The sequence below is a fragment of the Fringilla coelebs genome (genome assembly GCF_963513975.1).
Source record: "Fringilla coelebs genome assembly, chromosome: 1".
In the NCBI taxonomy this organism is placed as follows: domain Eukaryota; kingdom Metazoa; phylum Chordata; class Aves; order Passeriformes; family Fringillidae; genus Fringilla; species Fringilla coelebs.
Window position 1 is genome coordinate 124,048,500 of NC_140028.1, and position 18,429 is coordinate 124,066,928.

An 18,429-nucleotide genomic window follows, 5' to 3' on the forward strand; every position below is an offset into this window, starting at 1 on the left:
GCTTGCTGTTATAACTGAATGATTGTGTTCTTCACTTACAATTATCAGGGAAAAACGTCCCTTTAGCTACAATATTGCCTTATTGTAATATTGTCCCTATTGTGCCCTAATATTTAAGTTTCTGACTGAAAAAAATGTAGTCTGTAGCCCTGTCTTAAATTTCTAAATTCCCCATTAAGTTCATTGCAAGGCTGCTAGGTGGAATTCAGAAAGGCTTTGTGCTTTTCAGAGTAGGGGGAAGGTATGTGCTAACCAGAAAGAAGTACTGCAGAATTAGCCATACATCTTAAAAGTGTGCCCCTCTTTGGCCTTTGTATAAGAAAAACTCACAACTCAATTCTCCTGATTTCCCATGGCAAATGTTATGCCTAGACCATGAATGAAGATGCAATGAGCCAGTTTTGGAAGCAAAAGCACGTGTGGTGAGGTCTGTGTAAGCCAGCATGGGTTTGGCAGCTCTGTTGGCTTATACCAGCTCAGGGATGTTGCCAGCAGTACTGCAGATGCAAAGTTTCCTGTGTTTGGGACTCAGCTCTCTTGTGCCTTATGAAAACAGTGCAGGGCCACAGGCCAGTGTTTTCCCTTGCTTGGTCCCAGTTTCACACAGTCTGAAAGTTGCCTTAGGAATTAATGTAGTTCATGTGTCACTGAGGTGGTAAATGCAGCCCTGTGGTGGGTCACATCATCTGGTTGAGACAGCCCATGTGTGTTTGTGAGACAGAGAAAGGTCCTGTAGAAAGTGAGCCAGTAGTGAACAAAGCAGAATCAGTTTCTGTATCTTGTCTCAGGATTTTAAGGTTTTCACTCAGTGCTGCAGCTTAGCAAGCATGCTCAAGCTCAGCTTTTGGGGTTTTGAACTGCAGCTCTTTATCATATGAAGGCTTTTTGAGCAGTTAAAACATCCTGGCTTTACTAAGTACCAGAGCTCCCCACTCTGCTTTCAGTCACGGACTGAGTTGTCCTTTTCTGGAGTAAAAGTTGGGGCTTTCTTTTTAAATCAAATGATTGCTTATTATCCTGTTTCTGCATACACAGAATTTCTCTCCCTTGCGTGATCAGAAGTCAGCCATGAATCTTATTCTTTGTAATAAATTTCATGCTTTCAATCAGTGTCAGGTATTGTTTGAGTGGACCTGCTGCAGAAAAAATCTTATTGTGCCCGACTTGTGATTTCCTATTGAAGTGACAGGAAGAGAAGGGGAAAAACTCACCCTGCCATGTTGGACTCAGTTATGGGGTATTGTAAAAGAAAACTGTAGTTGTTTGAAAAATGCACTTGTTAAATGTTAAGTGCCGTGAAGCTTTCAATTACTTGGGAAGTTAATTGCAGAGTTTTAAAAAAATACTGCATTTGGATTTAGTAGAAATTAGGTCATTCTGAATTGTTTGGAAGAGCTAGGCCTCAGCAGAGAAGGAGTTGTGGTTCAGTATTGTCACAAAGATACCAATACAGATATTCATAATTTTTTATTGTGCAATAAACCAGATGGCAAGAAAACAATGTGTTTCAGAGTTCTTTTAAGAACATAATTCTGAGTATTCAATTTTTTTTTAGAATTGCAGTTTGGTTTTTTGTTCCTCAGAGTGCATGTTTCACTTGTGAGATTTGGTTACGCAAGTCACATTGTATTCTTCCAGCCTGTTTTATGCTGAAAATGTAACATGACAGGATTGTTAAAAACTGTAATAAAATACTGGATCGGCCTAAGGAGCCCTCTTTTGCTAAATGGCTTTCTCAAATGGTAACTGTTCCAGAAAAAAATTTCAAATATATAGCTAATTACAGAAAAACTGTGGGTAGCATGCTGCTCTCTCTCTTTTCCCATGACCTTCTAATTTTATAATTTTATGTGTATGTGTGTGTGTGACCAATTAAAATATGACGGCAGAGCAAAATAACATAGTCCAAATGCCCAGCAGCTGGGATATAGATGCAATAAGCCATGTCCTTGAATCATAGGAAATAGAGAGGGGACAAGTTGCAGATAATTTAGTCTCTCTACTTCTGCTATGCTCAGCTTTTGCTCTAAGTACATCTGTTAAATTTACACCTCATTTAATACACTGACATATTACTAAAATTATAGTAGTGTTTAGTTTTCTCAGTTTGTCTTTTCTATTAGAGAATTGAAATTCATCCTGGCTAGGACAGAAAGGTGGCCTAGATGACTTCTTGAGATTCTTTACAGACAGTTCTGAGGTGATTGCCTGCTTTTTACTGACTTTTCTGTACCACATTTTGTCTTTGGATGATATTGTTTTGCTCCATGTAGCTTTTGTATAGGTATCTCTTTCCATGTATTAGAAAGGAAAAGTGCTTTTCAGATTTTGAGAAAGTAGTTCAGATATTTCTCTTCTCACATGTATCTTTTGAATCTTGACTCTTCCTTCACCCTGCCCTGGTTGGTTATGCATATCAGAACTCTTTGGGCATGAGAAATTGGTTCACATCTCTGTATTCATTCTGTGAAAAAATGAACTGAGAAACTGTAGTTTGGAGCTCATAAAGTGCTCAACATGCTAACTGCAGTCGCCTTTGTTTTATTGTTTCGTAGTGTAAAAGGGGGAGGGAAGAGAACTTGTTCTTTCTCTTCTGAGATGGCAAAAACTTTTTTGTCTTTTTCTGCCATTTTATGATTATCTAAGGTCAGAAATCTTCTAGGAATGCACAGGACTCATATATTAGGGCAGGATTTGCCAACAGTGATAAGTAAAATTGCTTATATGTAATAAGGGACCTATTTTTTTTTCTATGTCAAAATCCACTATATCTCAGAAAATATGTGCCTGCAGTAAAAAGTGTCAAAATTCACCACTGGGAATGATTCTCTAGGTGTACTGTTTGAAGATGTTGGATAATTCCACATATCTTGAAGCAGCATCAATTATTCTTTTTTTATTAATCTTAAAAATTCATAATAAGCAGTATAGTGTGAAGATACTGTTCTCAGTGGTTAGCATTGATGGAGAGCATGCTTTTTTGCCCTGTGAGTTGGTAAGCTGTGTTCTGGCGTTGTATTCTTTTCTTCATTATTGTATGGATCACTCTTGTCCCAAGTGTCTTAAGCTACATCCAGACCACGTGAGCGTTTGATAAGTTACTGATGAACTGATGAAAGTGGGTAACTTTCTGCTATCAAAATGCCTAAAGCCACATAGGAGACTTCTGTTTCAGGGATGCCACAGATCTTTAATACTATATAGTGATGAAAAAATCAAAGGTAAATGTTCAATTGGTTTCAAACCTAAGCAAACTAAAACTGAAATATAAGCATTTAAATATCTGTTCTGCAGCACTGTGCTGCTGGATATTGAGTACTTTCAGATGTGTCTGCTGTGTTCTCTCTGATTTCACTGTAAGTGTGGTTACTCAGTATTTCACAGGGTGAATTCAACACAGAGGAACAAGCTCAATTTTCTGAAACTTTTCTTGCAGCTTAGTTCTGATCAATTTAGATCTGTTCAGATCAAGTTGAGATCTGTGAAAGCAATAGGTGGTATGGATTGTCAAGACTTCTCAGCTGTGTCTGCTGCTGTTTGCTATCTGAATAGCCCTAGACCTGTCCTCACAGAAACTGCCTACAATGTATAGAGAAGAAAGTCTGAAGAATGAACATCTTAGATCTGTACATGTATTTGCAGTAAATGTTTATGAAGGGCTTAAGATTTCTTTTTTTTTTTGGTAAATTGTCCCTTGAAATGTTCTTATACAGTCTTCCATTACCACATTAATCTTGAAAGTCTCATACAGACTAAGTAGTATGATTTACAGATTATGAGAAATAGAAAAGACAAAGAAGGGAAAAAATTAATTTTCAAGATTTTTTGACAAAAGCTTTCTGATATAAATAAATATTGATAACATTTAGGTCTCTCATTGTGTTTTGTTCCACAGGCAGCAGGAGCAATTCGTCCTTTAGTTTCTACTGTTATTGCCTCTGCTGCTGATGGCTGCTTGGACCACTCATTGGAACGTGCCAAGTACAGAGCAAGTGAAATGCCTCAGGCTTTCTTGTTTGATATAATCTATGAAGCATACCAACAGGTAAGATATTAAGGCTTTCTAAGACCTTTTTTCTATTTGCTTCAGTTAAAAAAAGAAAAAGGCAACTTTATTTCTCTTCTTTCAAGAATAGAGCTTCAGAACCTATTTCAGATTACATCAAGCTGAATGCTTATTACTTCAGAGTCTTTCAAAAAAGCCTTATAATTCTAATTTATTCAAGTTTTTGATTAGTTAACTTTTAAATTCAAGAGGGGGTGATAGATCTAAATGGCTGGAAAGACATTGTGCATTAAATAAATTACTTAAATTAGTGGGTTTTTATGTTTCAAGTTAGGTGTCTGTATAAAGTATTGTTGACTTAGAGTATCAAAGGGTTTTGGATGCACAGTGTAAAAATAACATTTTATAGTAATTTAGTGGGATACGGCCTGTTCTAAAATACTGAGATAATATAACTTGCTACATCTAGGTAAATGTTTATTCTGTTTCTTGTTGCATGTGTATTATACATACTTTGATTAGTGGCTGGAAATAATGTTTACTTGTCTCTGTTGTAATTTTTCATTTTTTTCCTAATATATTGCTTTGAAATTAACTTTATTCAGGAAAATTAAAGTTGTGGGTAATGTATTAAACCCTGACTCCTTTGCCTTAATTTGCCCTGAAGACTGCTTTCATTTGCCCCACCCTGCATTCACAGTTTACTGGAAACATTCCAGCCTTTCATCTCAGCACTGCTTCCTTTTCATTCATCACCTAGTGGAAATTGCCTGTCCAGGTATCTTCCAGGCTGACTGGAAGGAGTGCATTTCTTCATTTGTCACTTGGAAGGAATTATTTTTCATGTTCATGCTGACAGTCATGCTTCCCATCAGTCTTTCAATTCTAAACAAGCCCAAGTTTCTGATACTCACTTTCAGAGAGTACAAAGCTTAGAAGTCACTAACAACAGAAAAATGTGAGGACAGGCAATGAAGAAGCTGTTACTTAATTGTTCAGTAATTGTTTTCCTTAGAAATGTTGGCACAAATTCTATGTCATACCCTTTGTGCTTGACACTTGAAGATATTAAATGCTGAAGATGAAGGACTATCCAAAATGAATAGCTACTCAAGTGATTGGAGTGGCTTCAACCTTTCTGCTTCTGATAGGAGGCACGGGGTTGTTCTTGGTATAGGACACACAGCTGATACTTCTGAGAGTCTACCTTGAATTTAGTGGGTATAGTCATAAGAAATGTATCCTCTGTGCATAAGAGCACATCTCAAGAGACAACTGCTACTGTTGGTTATACAGCCCTTCTTGATGTGTGTATCTTTTGGCAAATTTCATGTTTATGTGCTGTTTCTTGCAACCACCTTCCCCCCCACCTGCCAAACAACCCAGTACTTTTTCTACCGTGTTTGCTTATAATTTGCAAATACAGTAGAGCTGGCAAATACATTAAAAACTTTTGTCCTAAATGCCTCACTCAAAAGACAAGTATATTTGCAGTTCCTATGCTCCTCTGAATAGAGTTTTTTTCTCACATATGCATTCCATCAGTCTTCTTTTTTGTATCCCTGCTCTTTCAAGAACAAACCACCAAAGTTGTTAGAAGCAACCAAGGCTATGGTTTCTTGTCCCCAGTTTCCTTTGCTTTGGCTAAATTCTGGTCATTTTAATGCTCTGTGCCTGGACCCTTGGGAAGTATAACACTTTGCTAAAATCTCTCAACTCATATTGTTTCCTAATAATTTATGTTTCAATGGTGTCTAGCTATCCAAGTAAGGGATTAAGACCCCATTGTTCTGGGAACTGTACAAACAAATAAAAAAAGACAGATAATCGTTGTCCTGAAAAACCTAGTCAAGCTACTGTAGGACAGATTTTTGTAGGAATGGATGCAGCTTATGATGCTTTCTAAATATTAATGTATCCATAATCAATTCCCATAGCCTAGTGAAGGTAAGTACCATGGTACAGTTGAACAAATAAGAAAAAATGATTTTGTTACTCACGTTGCAAGTCATTCACAAAGATGGGAATGGAATTCGTTTTGGCTGACTCTGCCTGGGATCATGATCCCATGACTGTTTATTTTATACAGTTGTGACCTTTATGCAACAACAGTGTGGGGAAAAGCAACAGTCAAACATGCATTCCTTGGGAAGAAGCCGACCATTTGAATTAGTGCTTTGAGTAACACAGGCTTTTCAGTTACACGGTGCTAATGTGGAATACTACTTTCAAACTCCATCTCTATTTAAATGCACCATCAGATGTGAGTAGGTAGGTTTAGAGTGTTGACTTCCAGAGGTGTTTGTGAATGTAAGATCTCTGAATATATTTACCACAAAGTTGTGAAATTCAGTTAAAGGTCAGTTACCTGACCCTTACAGGTTTGCTATCTGCAGTTTTTTGGCTCTTCTTGTCTGATAGCAATCTGGGAAGAGCAGACTAGAGGTGCTTCTCCTTTTATACCTGTTTTAAATTTATCTAGAACTAGAATGGAGTAAGGTATTAACACTATTAATATATGGAAAAATATATTTTAGGATCTTTACCAAATTAAGTAATTTCCTTCGAAAACATTTTCCATTTCTAGCTCAAATAAAAAAAGGATAGTAGTGACTTGGGGAAAAATACATACCCTGTTGAATTTCCTCTAATTAGTTTTTTGTACAAATATAAAAGATTGATTTACAATAGTATCTTAAAATATATGTGTACTACAGGGAATCCCCTTCACATTTGGTGCCAAAAATCCAGGACAGATTTTGAGGAATTCAGCCAGGTTGTTCACCTGCATTTCATTGTGATGCTTTCAATTCAGTTTTCAGTCTTACTTCTTCCCTGTTGCCTAAAACAAGTATTCCAAACAGATCTTTGTTCAGATATATACTACTTTCTGGTTTAACTATTGTGATGTCGAGACTTCTAACTTCATAACTATTAACTTTCAAATTTATACAATTTATAAGCTTTATAAAATTTATAAAAGTTACAACTTTTATTTGTACAATGTGTATCTGGCTCAAGGTGGACAAGTGACCAATGCAAACAACAGCAAGGGGACTGTATTTAAAGTGTTTGTCTTGCAGGTGGGAGGCATTATGTTAGCCAGGGATTTTCCTTGGGATTTTAGGTAAAAGGATGTATAAATTTGTTAAGGGAATAAATGTGGTGTTGCATCACTACTCTTGAGTTCTGCTATGTCTTAATTTGTGAGTTCTCTTTTCCTGCACAATGTAATGAACCACAGTAAATGGACAAATTAAAAAATTTAAAACCAAAAATGCAAATCTCTAATAACTAGTAAAACCTCTGGAAAAGTTGTAAAAAATGGCAGAATCTATGATTTACTTCAATTCTGAACTATGTGGGGCAAAATCAGCCAATTGAACTATCTAAAAATTATTTTTATTTTTTGTGTTAATAAAAAATTCCTAATCTTTAAAAATACCTTTTTCTTTTCTATTTTTATCAATCCCAAGGAAAATCAGGAAAGTTTAAGTGTTAATTGAAAATCCATCCGTTCCAAAGATAGCAAATTCCTTTGACCAGACTTGTTCATTTTTGCTTAAGGTAGTTTCGTGTTTCTGTTCCACTTCTTAGTTTAAATAGGAACAAATGTGGAGTATGATCCTGCAAGCCTGGGAGGAGGTGGGTGGGGGAAAGACTTCACTTACCAGAAGTCAAGTGTTCCCTGGAGCAGTACCTTTTAAAAGAATTAGAGTATCAGGAAGTCAGGTAGACTACCATTTTCCTTTAATCAGAGTAGGCTGAGACTGATTTTTGTAATACTTGTTTTTGACATATTGTGAAATGCACAAAGATCTCAAAGGTTTTTTTGGTCTTTAACACAAAGTAGCTTGTTGTGTCATGTCATGTGTTCTGTACAAAGTAATGCACCCACAGTACATAAAGGCTGAAACACTCACAGCATTGAACACATGAAATATATCTGCTAAAGCAAGAAAGGTAACAGGAACATTTAAAAAGCTTTACCCTTTCATGATCTGGAAGAGAAATGACCAATAATGGAAGCAGAAGAGGAGTGGGGTAGGTGGGAGATTCTGACCAGCTTCTATGTCAGATATGCAAACAAACAGCCCTGCTAAGATGATAGAATGATTAAGGAGTTGTCAGCATGGATGTAGGGAATACCAGAGGGTTGCTCACCAATGCCACCAGTCTAGGGAAGCCAAGAACCTTGTGAGAAGGAATTGCTACCAAGAGCTGAAATAAGAGCAGGATATATTAGAATGTTATTGGGCAGGAATCCTTCACATGTGAATGGTATGGCAAAGTCTGATCACTAATTCAAAATTAAGGGGTAGCTTTTTAAGAATCTTATTAAAAAATACACATTTTTTTCTGCTGATCATTTATACATTATCTTAACATTTTTCTCAAGATCTGCTATCTATACCTGTGGAAATTTATTGCAAGAATTACACACTTTCTGGGGAGGGTGGGGTGTTTGCATTACATATATAGTTAGTTTAATCATCTGTTGATAGTAGACCTTTTGCAGAGCATGAAAGTTTATATTTAGCTAATCAGAACAATGAAGCTGAACTAAAAAAAAAAAAAAAGTAGGAATGGGAAGCAGAACTACTCATTGAAGGAGAATGAGCTTCAACGTATTTAGAGACATTTCTCTGATTCTGATTCTCTGATTTCTGATATTTCCTTACAGATATCCACACAGATCAGTGTGATCTTAGGGATCTATCTAATCTCTGTAGAAAATATGTAGAGATTAGTACTTTTTGGGATTACACAAAATTAGTGTGTCTCTTCATAGCCAACATTAACCACTCTCTGAATATTAAGCAATTACATTTACTTATGGGCCATTACAACATCTGCCTGCATAGGAGAGAACAACTATATATAAACATAGTAATGACAAGATACAAAACAATAGTGTGTCAGAGAGAATCATTCACATACTTTGATGCTGAATTCTGGGAGGCAGATGTTCTTCCACTCCCCAAAAAAATCATTGCAAGATGTCCACAGATTGGGTGGAGATGGGGAAAAGAGATAGTCTGCAAACTGTCCAACCTGGTCATTATTCGAAGAAAAGGAAATCCTAAAATGGTTCTCCTCTAACAAATCCCTAGATATGTTCAGGGAATAACAGTCTTGCCAGACTAAGAAAGGAAGTTGGCTATTGTTAGGGCCATTGTAAAAGTATTTGCTCAAAGGATTGTCTTTTCTGTATGTAAATAATAGGGAGTGTATTCCATGTGGATTTTGTAAACTTCTAAAGTACTTTTTGAAAGGGCACAACATTACTGGCATTCTTTTTCAAACATGTGTGAAGCATTTTAGTATCCTCTGTAGCAGGGAAGTGGAGTCAGCTGTAGCAGTTTAGCAATATTTTGGCATAGGTCAGGCAAAGTCCTTCGAGGCAAAATGTCTAGACTGATTTGGGGATTTTCCTGTGGCTTCATTCTTTGTTAAAAACATCAATGTCTGTCAAATTATTATTGCCAGGAGCAAGAAGCGATTAGATGAACGGTAGTAGACAAATTGTTGACTAAAACCTTGGCAACTTTGGGAGAAAGGGTCAGATTCAGAAAAAGGACTGAAGGATCAAGATATAAGTGAGACAAAATTTAGGCATTTAATTCTAGTGCTGGAATCCTGAAAAAACCACTGCTCATCCACTTGCCAAGACGAAAGATTTCTGAATCTTCAAGGCACCTCAACCTTTATTTTTAACATTCACCAAACACGAAACTTTGTGTATATCAAGGCATGTAAGTTGTCACCAAGGTTTACCAACTTAATATTTTATCTCCTGTAAGCATTCAGTTGGGGTTCATTTGTTTGTCTGATTCTCTTCCATCCTGAGTTAGTGGTATGGGTCAGAGCTGTTCATTTTTGTAGTGTAAAAGCTCTGAAAAAGAGATCACCATTGTTTGAAACATATTTCAAATAGTGCATAGAATATATATGTTTCATCGTAAGTTGTACTGGGTTCTTTCTTGTCCTTTGTCTTTTTTAAAAAAGCATCAGGAATCCTTTATTAAGTGTATTGTATTGTAAGGATGATAATTTATATTCAAAATTCATTCTTATTCAAATGGATTTTGCAGTCTATATGCTCTGTATGTATGTGTGTGTAGGTCCACTTCCTTTTCCACATCCCCAGGCTCTGCTTACCCACTTTACTTTTATAGTTTATAGTTATATGTTCAGGTCTTACAAATAAATGCCATGTAACACCGTTATTGTATTTGTCCTAATTCTGCATTCCAGTTTGTGTCTATAGGTATTCTGAATCAGGAAACGGTTTGTGAATTAGGCAAGAGCTGGCTAGACTAATAGTAATCTTGTAGTATGATTTGTATGAAGACAGTACTACAAACCAATGTTCTTTGTATGGAGTCTTAAAGGCAGCATTCTTCCATCTGCCTATTTAACAGGTAATCACAGTTTTTGTGTAACTACCTACTTGGTTGGTCCACATAAGCTGGATACTCAGCTGAATACTTTTTTGAAATTCCTAGCCCTAGTTTTAATTATTGGTGTACTACTTGTATGAAGATGGCAAATATCTGTGACTTTTTCAACGTACAATCTAAGCATATGAAATAATCTACCAAAAGGAGGCCTTTCTGATTTTTCATAGGTCACTAGGATTTTAGATTTATTGGTTTGACAAGGAAATCTGTGTACTACTAAATGTTAGAAGGTAATCTATTTCTTCTTACATGAGAAATTTCACATTATGAACAGCATCCTTTCATTGTTGTGGTCCATTTCAGCTTTGATTTTATGACTTGTTTTAGTCACGTTTTTAAAAAATTGTTGATTTGGAACTTCAATAGTTCTGTTCCAATTAATGCACACTGAAAGCTGGTAATTTTTTTGTTGTTGTTTTGATGCAAAATTGCTATGGCGCTGATTTTTTAATAAGGCAGCTTTGCAGGGGTTCTGCCTTTCTCCCTTCATTGTCAGGCTGATGCATGCAGACTGTTGTTCAACTACAGTGCTGTCAACCTCACCTAAATGAATATCCTAATTTGTATAGTCTGCAGGTTGTAGCTCTGAGATATTTTCCAAAGAGATATGCTATTCCATCTAGCATCTTTTTAACTGTACAACTTTACCCTGAGGAGCACGGAGGAATAAATAAATTTTCCTATCTTTAAAGCCTACCCAATTCTAAAGAATACTTTTCAGGGTAAATATGCTAAAAGAAATTTTATTAGTAATGGTTTCTTTTAGTCAAAAAGTGAAGCTAGATTGGTGGTCTGGAGAAAACTATGCTAGTTCAGATAGCTCTGTACTTGATTAGTTCTTTGGCACAATGGTAGAGCCAGGATATTGTCTGAATCCCCACCTTGCCCTAATTAAATTCTGCCACAAGAATGTTTGGAGAGATTCTAATGTCTTACCCAAGATAAAAAAAAGGGGTTTTGCTAATGGGATAATTACTTCCATTTTATGTCACTCTTCATCCTGTAGGATCTCAAAGAATTTTGCAAATTTGCATATTAGCTCTTGGAATTGTTTGCTGCAGTGGTGCAAAGCTTCCACTCCATGGGTGAAATTTGGCATCTCTATGGCAGTGAAAAGACATTTTGTCTTCAGCTATATTTTGGAATGTGTATGTTAAGAAGACACAATGCAAATATTCAAGTTGTAAGTTAGATTGGATTATGAGAATACTCTTGTGTTACTGGCTTTACCCTGGTAAGTGTCCTGTATCCATGAGAATCACCTGTTTGGCACAGGCTCAGAAAATGCTGAATACTGAGTGAGGATCCTGGTACCCCATGTATGGGAGTCCACCCACCTAAACTATCATCTGTTGCTTGTTCTGAGAGTAACAAAGAAGACAAGGTAGTGAAGCTAGAGGTTTTAATCTCTTGTTATTGACAGTTTGGTGTATTGAAAGGCAAGGAAGAGTACCATTTATGATCTTGCATAATTCAAGAGGTGATTTTTCTGATGTAAATTGTTCCAAGAACAATCTTATCTGTTAAAAAAAATTAAAATTTAAAAATGCATTTTAGTTTGGCCTGAATTTGGCTCACCTTTGCTTCCAACCTCAATTAAATTATCTGTTGGTTTCTTAATTTTATAATGTGATGCATTTAGAAATCTCTTTATTGGGAGAATGTGAACAATTACGTCTTCAAATATTCTTAGAATAACCTAAATAATCTGTATTTTCTACATGAGGGCAAGATTTTTCTTGTCTTTGTCTTGTCCAAATAATTCTTTCCCAAGTATTTTTCCAATTTACAAGATAATTTTAAAAGTGTAAACAATGAGTCCTAACACAGTGTTTTGACTACTACTCTTGTCACATAGATTATTGCCATTTTCTTATTTCTTCATGTTGTAACTAAAATATGGGTGTATATATTTAGTGTACTTGGAAGCAGCATAAGTACCAAAATATTGCAATGAGCAGTCAGGAAGTGTTCAGGGGTTTAATGGCAGATTGCCAGGAAATCACGGCACGTACGGAAAAGGCACTTGCAGTTACTGCACTGAAAGATTTTGGGATATAGATACAGATCTTACAAAAAAAGGCTTGCTTAATTCTGTTAGGGAGTAAATTGCTGTATCTTTGTTCTCCTCACTACTACTGCATGTGGATGTTTGTCACAACAGTTTTAATAATTAACTACAGTAAAAATAGTTTCAAAGATGAGATAATCTGATTTTCGTTGGTCTCAGTGTTTCCTCATTCACATTTCCTCCTTCTGTATGCTGCTTCTGCTGTCTCTCATTTAGCTGTGGCATATTGATGTGGGCTGAGTGCTTGCTGCAAATCCACTGTTGGATTCAGCAATTTTTGGTTTCAATGGTAATAAGCATGGCAAAAAAATCTTTATAAAATATTATAGAAATAGGCCAATTCAGGTTCAGTGAGAGCTTGTGTCTACTTCTTTTCTCAACTCAGTAAAATGTTCCTGATGATGAATGTTCATGATGTATTCTGACATTTCAGCAGTGGAAACATGATTTCCCAGGATCTGGAAAAATCCTAAAGCTCTGCTATTGTTGATTAGTTATGCATTTTAAGGGCAAGTGTTCTGATATTGTTACTGAATGGATTCGCATGGGAGAATAAAATGGAGACACTGCTGACAATGGAAAAAGTGCTAAAGATTACACAGTCAAGGGTTACAGAAGTGAAAACGCTGGCTCTACACAGGCTTTAAAGATAGCTGTGTAAAGGAGCATATCTGAAAATCTTTCAGTGCATGCATAAAAGAATATTGTTTTGTATCATTATAAACTAAGAAATTACAAAAATATAAGAAAATAACAGTCCGGTATTGAACCTTTTTTTAAATCTGTGCTGGTTCTGTTGTATGGTTGGCAGTTCCCATATAAAGATACAGTAAATAAATGTTCAAAGTATTGTATTGGAACAAGTAAGCATATGGACTATTAGTAAATACTAGGGAGACACAGGCTGCATAGCTGCTCTTTTCTCTAAGCTCTTATTCTATGTTTACACCTTGCATTTTAGGAAGTAGTTGTCTTTTTCAAAATGTTTTCAAACAAATTTGAGGGGAAGAGGAAGAAGACTTTGTGTAATGCTAAAATCTGTATCTTGTTCCACTGGTAGCACTTTATTCAAACATCCACTCTTGGAAAACAAACAAAAAAAACTACCCACAAAAAAGTCCCCAAAATACCTATTAGAATGCCTTTGAATATTCAACAGTACAAAAGCATTTTTAAGTAACATATTTCCTTCCGTGTCATTTAAGGAGCTAAACTATTATGTTTTCTTTCTTTTGTGGATATGTTTTGGGCCAACATTTCCAGCTGTTTCCATCATTTCAAATCTGTGGTCTGAAACTTAAACTATGTCTATTGTTTCACAAAGCTATGTGTGCATGTCAAGTTCAGTTAACTGTACACTGTCAAATTTATGTTAAAAAGGCTTTCAGTAATAAAGAGACTTAAGAAAGAGTAAGAGTTTTAAACAGATTTTTGTATTGTTAATTGAATCTAGATGTACACTGAATTACAAACAGAAAGCTTAGAATGAGAATGATTGTATACCTGGGTCAGTAAGAATTTTCTTCCCAAATATTCTGGATTTCTTGTAGAGTCATAGAATATCCTGAGTTGGAAGGGACCATAAGGGTCACTGAATCCAACTCCTGGCCCTGCAGAGGGCATCCCCAGTAGTCCCATCACTAAGAGGATTGTCAAAATGTTTCTTGAACTCTGCCAGGCTTGGTGCTGGTTCACTTCCATGGGGAGCTTGCTCCTCCCTCTGGATGAAGAACCACTTTTTGCTATCCAACCTAAGCCTGCACTGATACAGCTTCAGGCCATTCCCTTGGGTCTTGTCACTGATCACCACTGGGAAGAGATCAGTGCCTGCCCCTCTGCTTCCTCATATAAGGAAGTTGAAACTGCAATGAAATCTCCCATTAGTCTCCTCTTCTCCAAACTGAACAGACCAAGTCATCTCAGCCCCTCCTCCTACAGCTTTCCCTCAAGGCCTTTCAGCATCTTTGTTGCCCTCATTTGGACATCCTTTCATAGTTTAGTGTCTTTTTGACATTGAGTGTCCTAACACTGCCCCCAGCCCTCGAGGTGAGGCTGTCCCAGTGCAGAGCAGAGCGGGACAATCCCTGCCCTTGACTGGCTGGTGATGCTGTGCCTGATGCAGAACTTTTTTTATAGGTGCTCTCTAATAATGCTTAATTTGTTAACTGAATTTCTTAGGGCAGTATAGAAGCTTTTGAATTCTGCGCTTTAAATATGGATTTAAAATTTCACATATGAAGATGTTTAGCACGAGGTGGTGTATAAACAGCTGGCCTTGTGCTGCTACTTCATTTCATTGTTCTCCTCTGACATCAGTGTATCAGACTTGGAGAACAGTGCACTCTGACAATATGTTTAGGTTGAAACAATTACAGATAATTAGAGTGGTAAATGTCATGATATACAAGTGTTAGTGAAATATGTTTTTAATTATTACTTTGCTTTGTGTCATATTTCATCCCTTGAAGCAAGAAATACTCTCAAGATGCCTTAGCCCATTTATGGAAGTTCTCCACTCCCTACTAATTAACTGTGATTAATACTTTGCTAAAAAGTTGGAATTGCTTAGTTTTGTCCTAGTTGCATTAATTACCCATATATTTTAAAATGTTGTATTTCAAGTAAAGTTTTTCACAGTTGAATTTATTTCTGAAATTTTCTCTTCCATTCTGAAGAAAAAATAAAAATACATGGGTTTTTTTAATCTGTATGTGGTTCACATTAGTGGAAAATTTTTTGTGTTCTACCAGAAAATTTTCCTTTGAAACAAAATGAAAGAAGGAAACATTTTGGTAATGAATATTTGGAATTGAAAGTTACTAGGCCATTTCTGGTTTTACTGGAACTTTATCTCTGTACTTCTTTACTTGAGGAATCACTGCACTTTTATGTATTTTGGAGATAGAGTTCCCTATTCCTTTGTCTTCTTTATTGACCTTTTTTGTATCCTGTTTATTTAAATTTCTGCTTAATATAAAAATGTTCCAAAGCAGTTTTTTGAAATCCTTTCCTTTTAAAGTTACTCTATGTTCTTGTGTCCATTTTGTTTTGTAACTCAAGCTAAAAACTGTAAAGAACAATAACATTTAAAGTACCTTTCTAAGTTGACTGGCAAACTAAAATGTCAGAATTCACTGATTTAAATAATATAAAAGTGATAGCTATGTTTTTTCCTAGGATGTCTGTGTGTATGAGTATTGCAATTCAGATGTGTAATGCCAATGAATTCCTTGAATTTCACTGATACATTATAAAACAAGAATAGAAACTAAAAATTTTCTTCATCTCTTTTAATAAACATCTTTAGGAAGTTAATAAAAAGAATGACAGGTTGTATTGCAGTGCTCTCTTTTAGTTCTTTAATCCACTGAAATTTTTACGTGCTTGACAATTTTGATTTCTCGAATCCTGGAGGGGACTGGAAATAATTGAGCACAGTATCTTTGAAACATGAATTTGTAGACACGTGGTGAAATTTGACACAGTTGAATTTTTGTAAAGGAAAGCTTATGTATTGCAGAGCTAATTCTCATTCTATAAGGACTTCTCTGGCATCTTGTTTGAGGTTGATTGAGGTGAGAGCAACTTAAGTGCGTTAATAAGATGTTTCACAGAAGCTTTTACTGAAGACCCTTGAAGGAAATTTAAAGATTTGGGATAAGAGAAAGGACTTACTAGAGTATATTTGTTAGAAAATAAGAAACAAGGTCAAATACATGACCAGTTTTCATTGCAGTAAATCACCACTGGAGTTTCATGATGGTCTGTACTGAGAAGTCTGCAGTTATTTTGTTCATAAACAATTTGAAACAGGAAGTGGAGGTGTGCCTTGTTTTTCTGCATAGTAGTGATGAGGGCTAACTGAGAAGGTTTGTAGAAGAATATTATGGTAAAATTCATAGGTAAGTGTAGATAAATGGAGGACAAAAGGGTTGATCAAAGTTTTAAAGTAGTTTCCACACATGAAATGACTGAATAGATATTGATCTCTTTATCTGTGGGAAGATGTGAGAAGAGATGTGGTGGAATATTTTGAAGAGTTGAGAAGGTGGTTTTTCTGTCAGAATAACAGAGCATGTGATGAAAAGAGTGATGAATGAGATACTCCCTGCTGCAGTTGCTAAAAAATACTGCTATTCAAAAAATAATTGGGTAAATTTAGTTTTCCTGTAATTCACTGAGTGCTGTTAAGGCAGTTACTTCTGGTTCAGTGTGTCCCTCAGGGACTTTTTATTATAGAGATTTCTGAAGCCAGAATAATAGCTTTATATGAGGCAAAGGGAGCATTCTGGGAAAGTAGGAACATATTATTGCCTTGTTCATTCTTACTTATTGTTGACAACTCTGAAATAGAGAATGGATAGTGGGCAAGCCAGCCTGTGATCTTCTCAAACACCTCCTTTTTTAAAATAAAAGATGTTATCTTAAGTTATCCTTGTTGCATGGAATTTGTTTCTGGATGGACTGCTAATTTAGCAATATGAAAATAGAGTAGAACTTTCTTATCCTAGGCTAACTCATCTTGAGGTAGTCCTGACTGATAAGCTCCCAGTTCCTGCTTTTCTAGCTATGTTTTGGCTCAGAATATTCTTCTCCCTTCTCAGTTTTTCCTTAATGAGGTTCTTATAATCAGTATCAATAGGAATCCAAACTGCTTGGGAAGGGTGTGTCAAGAGAATAATATATTTTCTAGATGACTAAAAGGTAGATAAGCCTTTGTTTGGTGTGGGTTTGGTTTTTTGTTTTTTTTTTTTTTTTTTTAATCAGTAAGGCTCATGTAGCACCATGGGACTGCTATTTTCTGTGCAGATAACTGGAGAAAAAGATAGAGGGAATCACATAAGGAATGTGGAGGTTCTTAGTTACGAAGTTACCATCCCTTTTTTGATGCTGCAATAACCAAGACAGCGCTTGAAGAGTCGTGTTGCTACATCTATTAAATTGTTCCCGTACTCTAAAGGTTTGTCATTGGAAGGCCAGTAGTGTCTATTAGTGAGGCCTCTCTCAACTCCATCAAGAATTTTTTTTATACATGTAACTTCTCATTCATTTATTTAACAATGTAAAGGTTTAGCAAGGTACTTGCAGCACCTAACTGAATTAATCTGTGCTTATAAATTAATCTGTGTTTATTTACTTCTGTAGGACTTTGCTGAATAGCCACAATTTGGCATAAGCTTCTTGGAATGGTTTTATTTCTGATCCATGCTGAACCTATGTGCCTAATACAGATGTATTACTGTGGATAGGATGTTGAGATGTTAGGTTTCATTAATAAAAGAAAATGTGTTATTGCTTAGAAGTATCTAAGACTAATTTAGAATATTTTTTCTTTTTAAATTACTACAGTGTACAGACTATGACCTGGATTATGGAACTGAATGTTTGCATCTGGCTCTGAAATACTGCAACACAAATGCCAAACTTGTTGAAGGAACAGCTGACCTCTGGAAGGTAAAGACAATAACAATATCTAGTTATATAAATATAAATATAAATATAAATATATAATATTAATATATAATATATAATATATAAAAATAAATATATATAAAAATTAATAAAAGTTGCATATTACCATCAATGATGTGTTTTCAATTGTAATTTAGGCTTTTCTATTTAATTTTTCAGAATTGGTTTTGTCTGGGCTCTTTTTAGAGCTCATTATTGTAGAGAGACTTGGGTGGGTGTCCCTTGAGATAACCAATGAAGACAACATTTTCCTGTAAATAGGAAAAACATCTAGGTATTTGAATGACCTGAGAATCTGTAAAGCTCCAAAACTAAGAATTTTCTTTTATGATAGGAGCTTTCTCCTGCTATGTCTATATACTTTGTCTATTTTCCTCCACTTCTCCAAGTGATGAAAACACCACATTTTTTTTCTC

The 18,429-nt window shown here is 35.7% G+C and overlaps 1 protein-coding gene across 1 annotated transcript in view; it reads left to right on the forward strand.

Moving 5' to 3' along the window:
* The window catches only part of CRPPA (CDP-L-ribitol pyrophosphorylase A), a 106,597-nt gene that overhangs the window by 20,826 nt on the left and 67,342 nt on the right, over positions 1-18,429 (forward strand). Inside the window, exons 3-4 of the mRNA XM_084218597.1 lie at positions 3,896-4,045; positions 17,891-17,995. Of these exons, the coding sequence (XP_084074723.1) occupies positions 3,896-4,045; positions 17,891-17,995 (255 nt within the window). The remainder of the gene's footprint in view (positions 1-3,895; positions 4,046-17,890; positions 17,996-18,429) is intronic.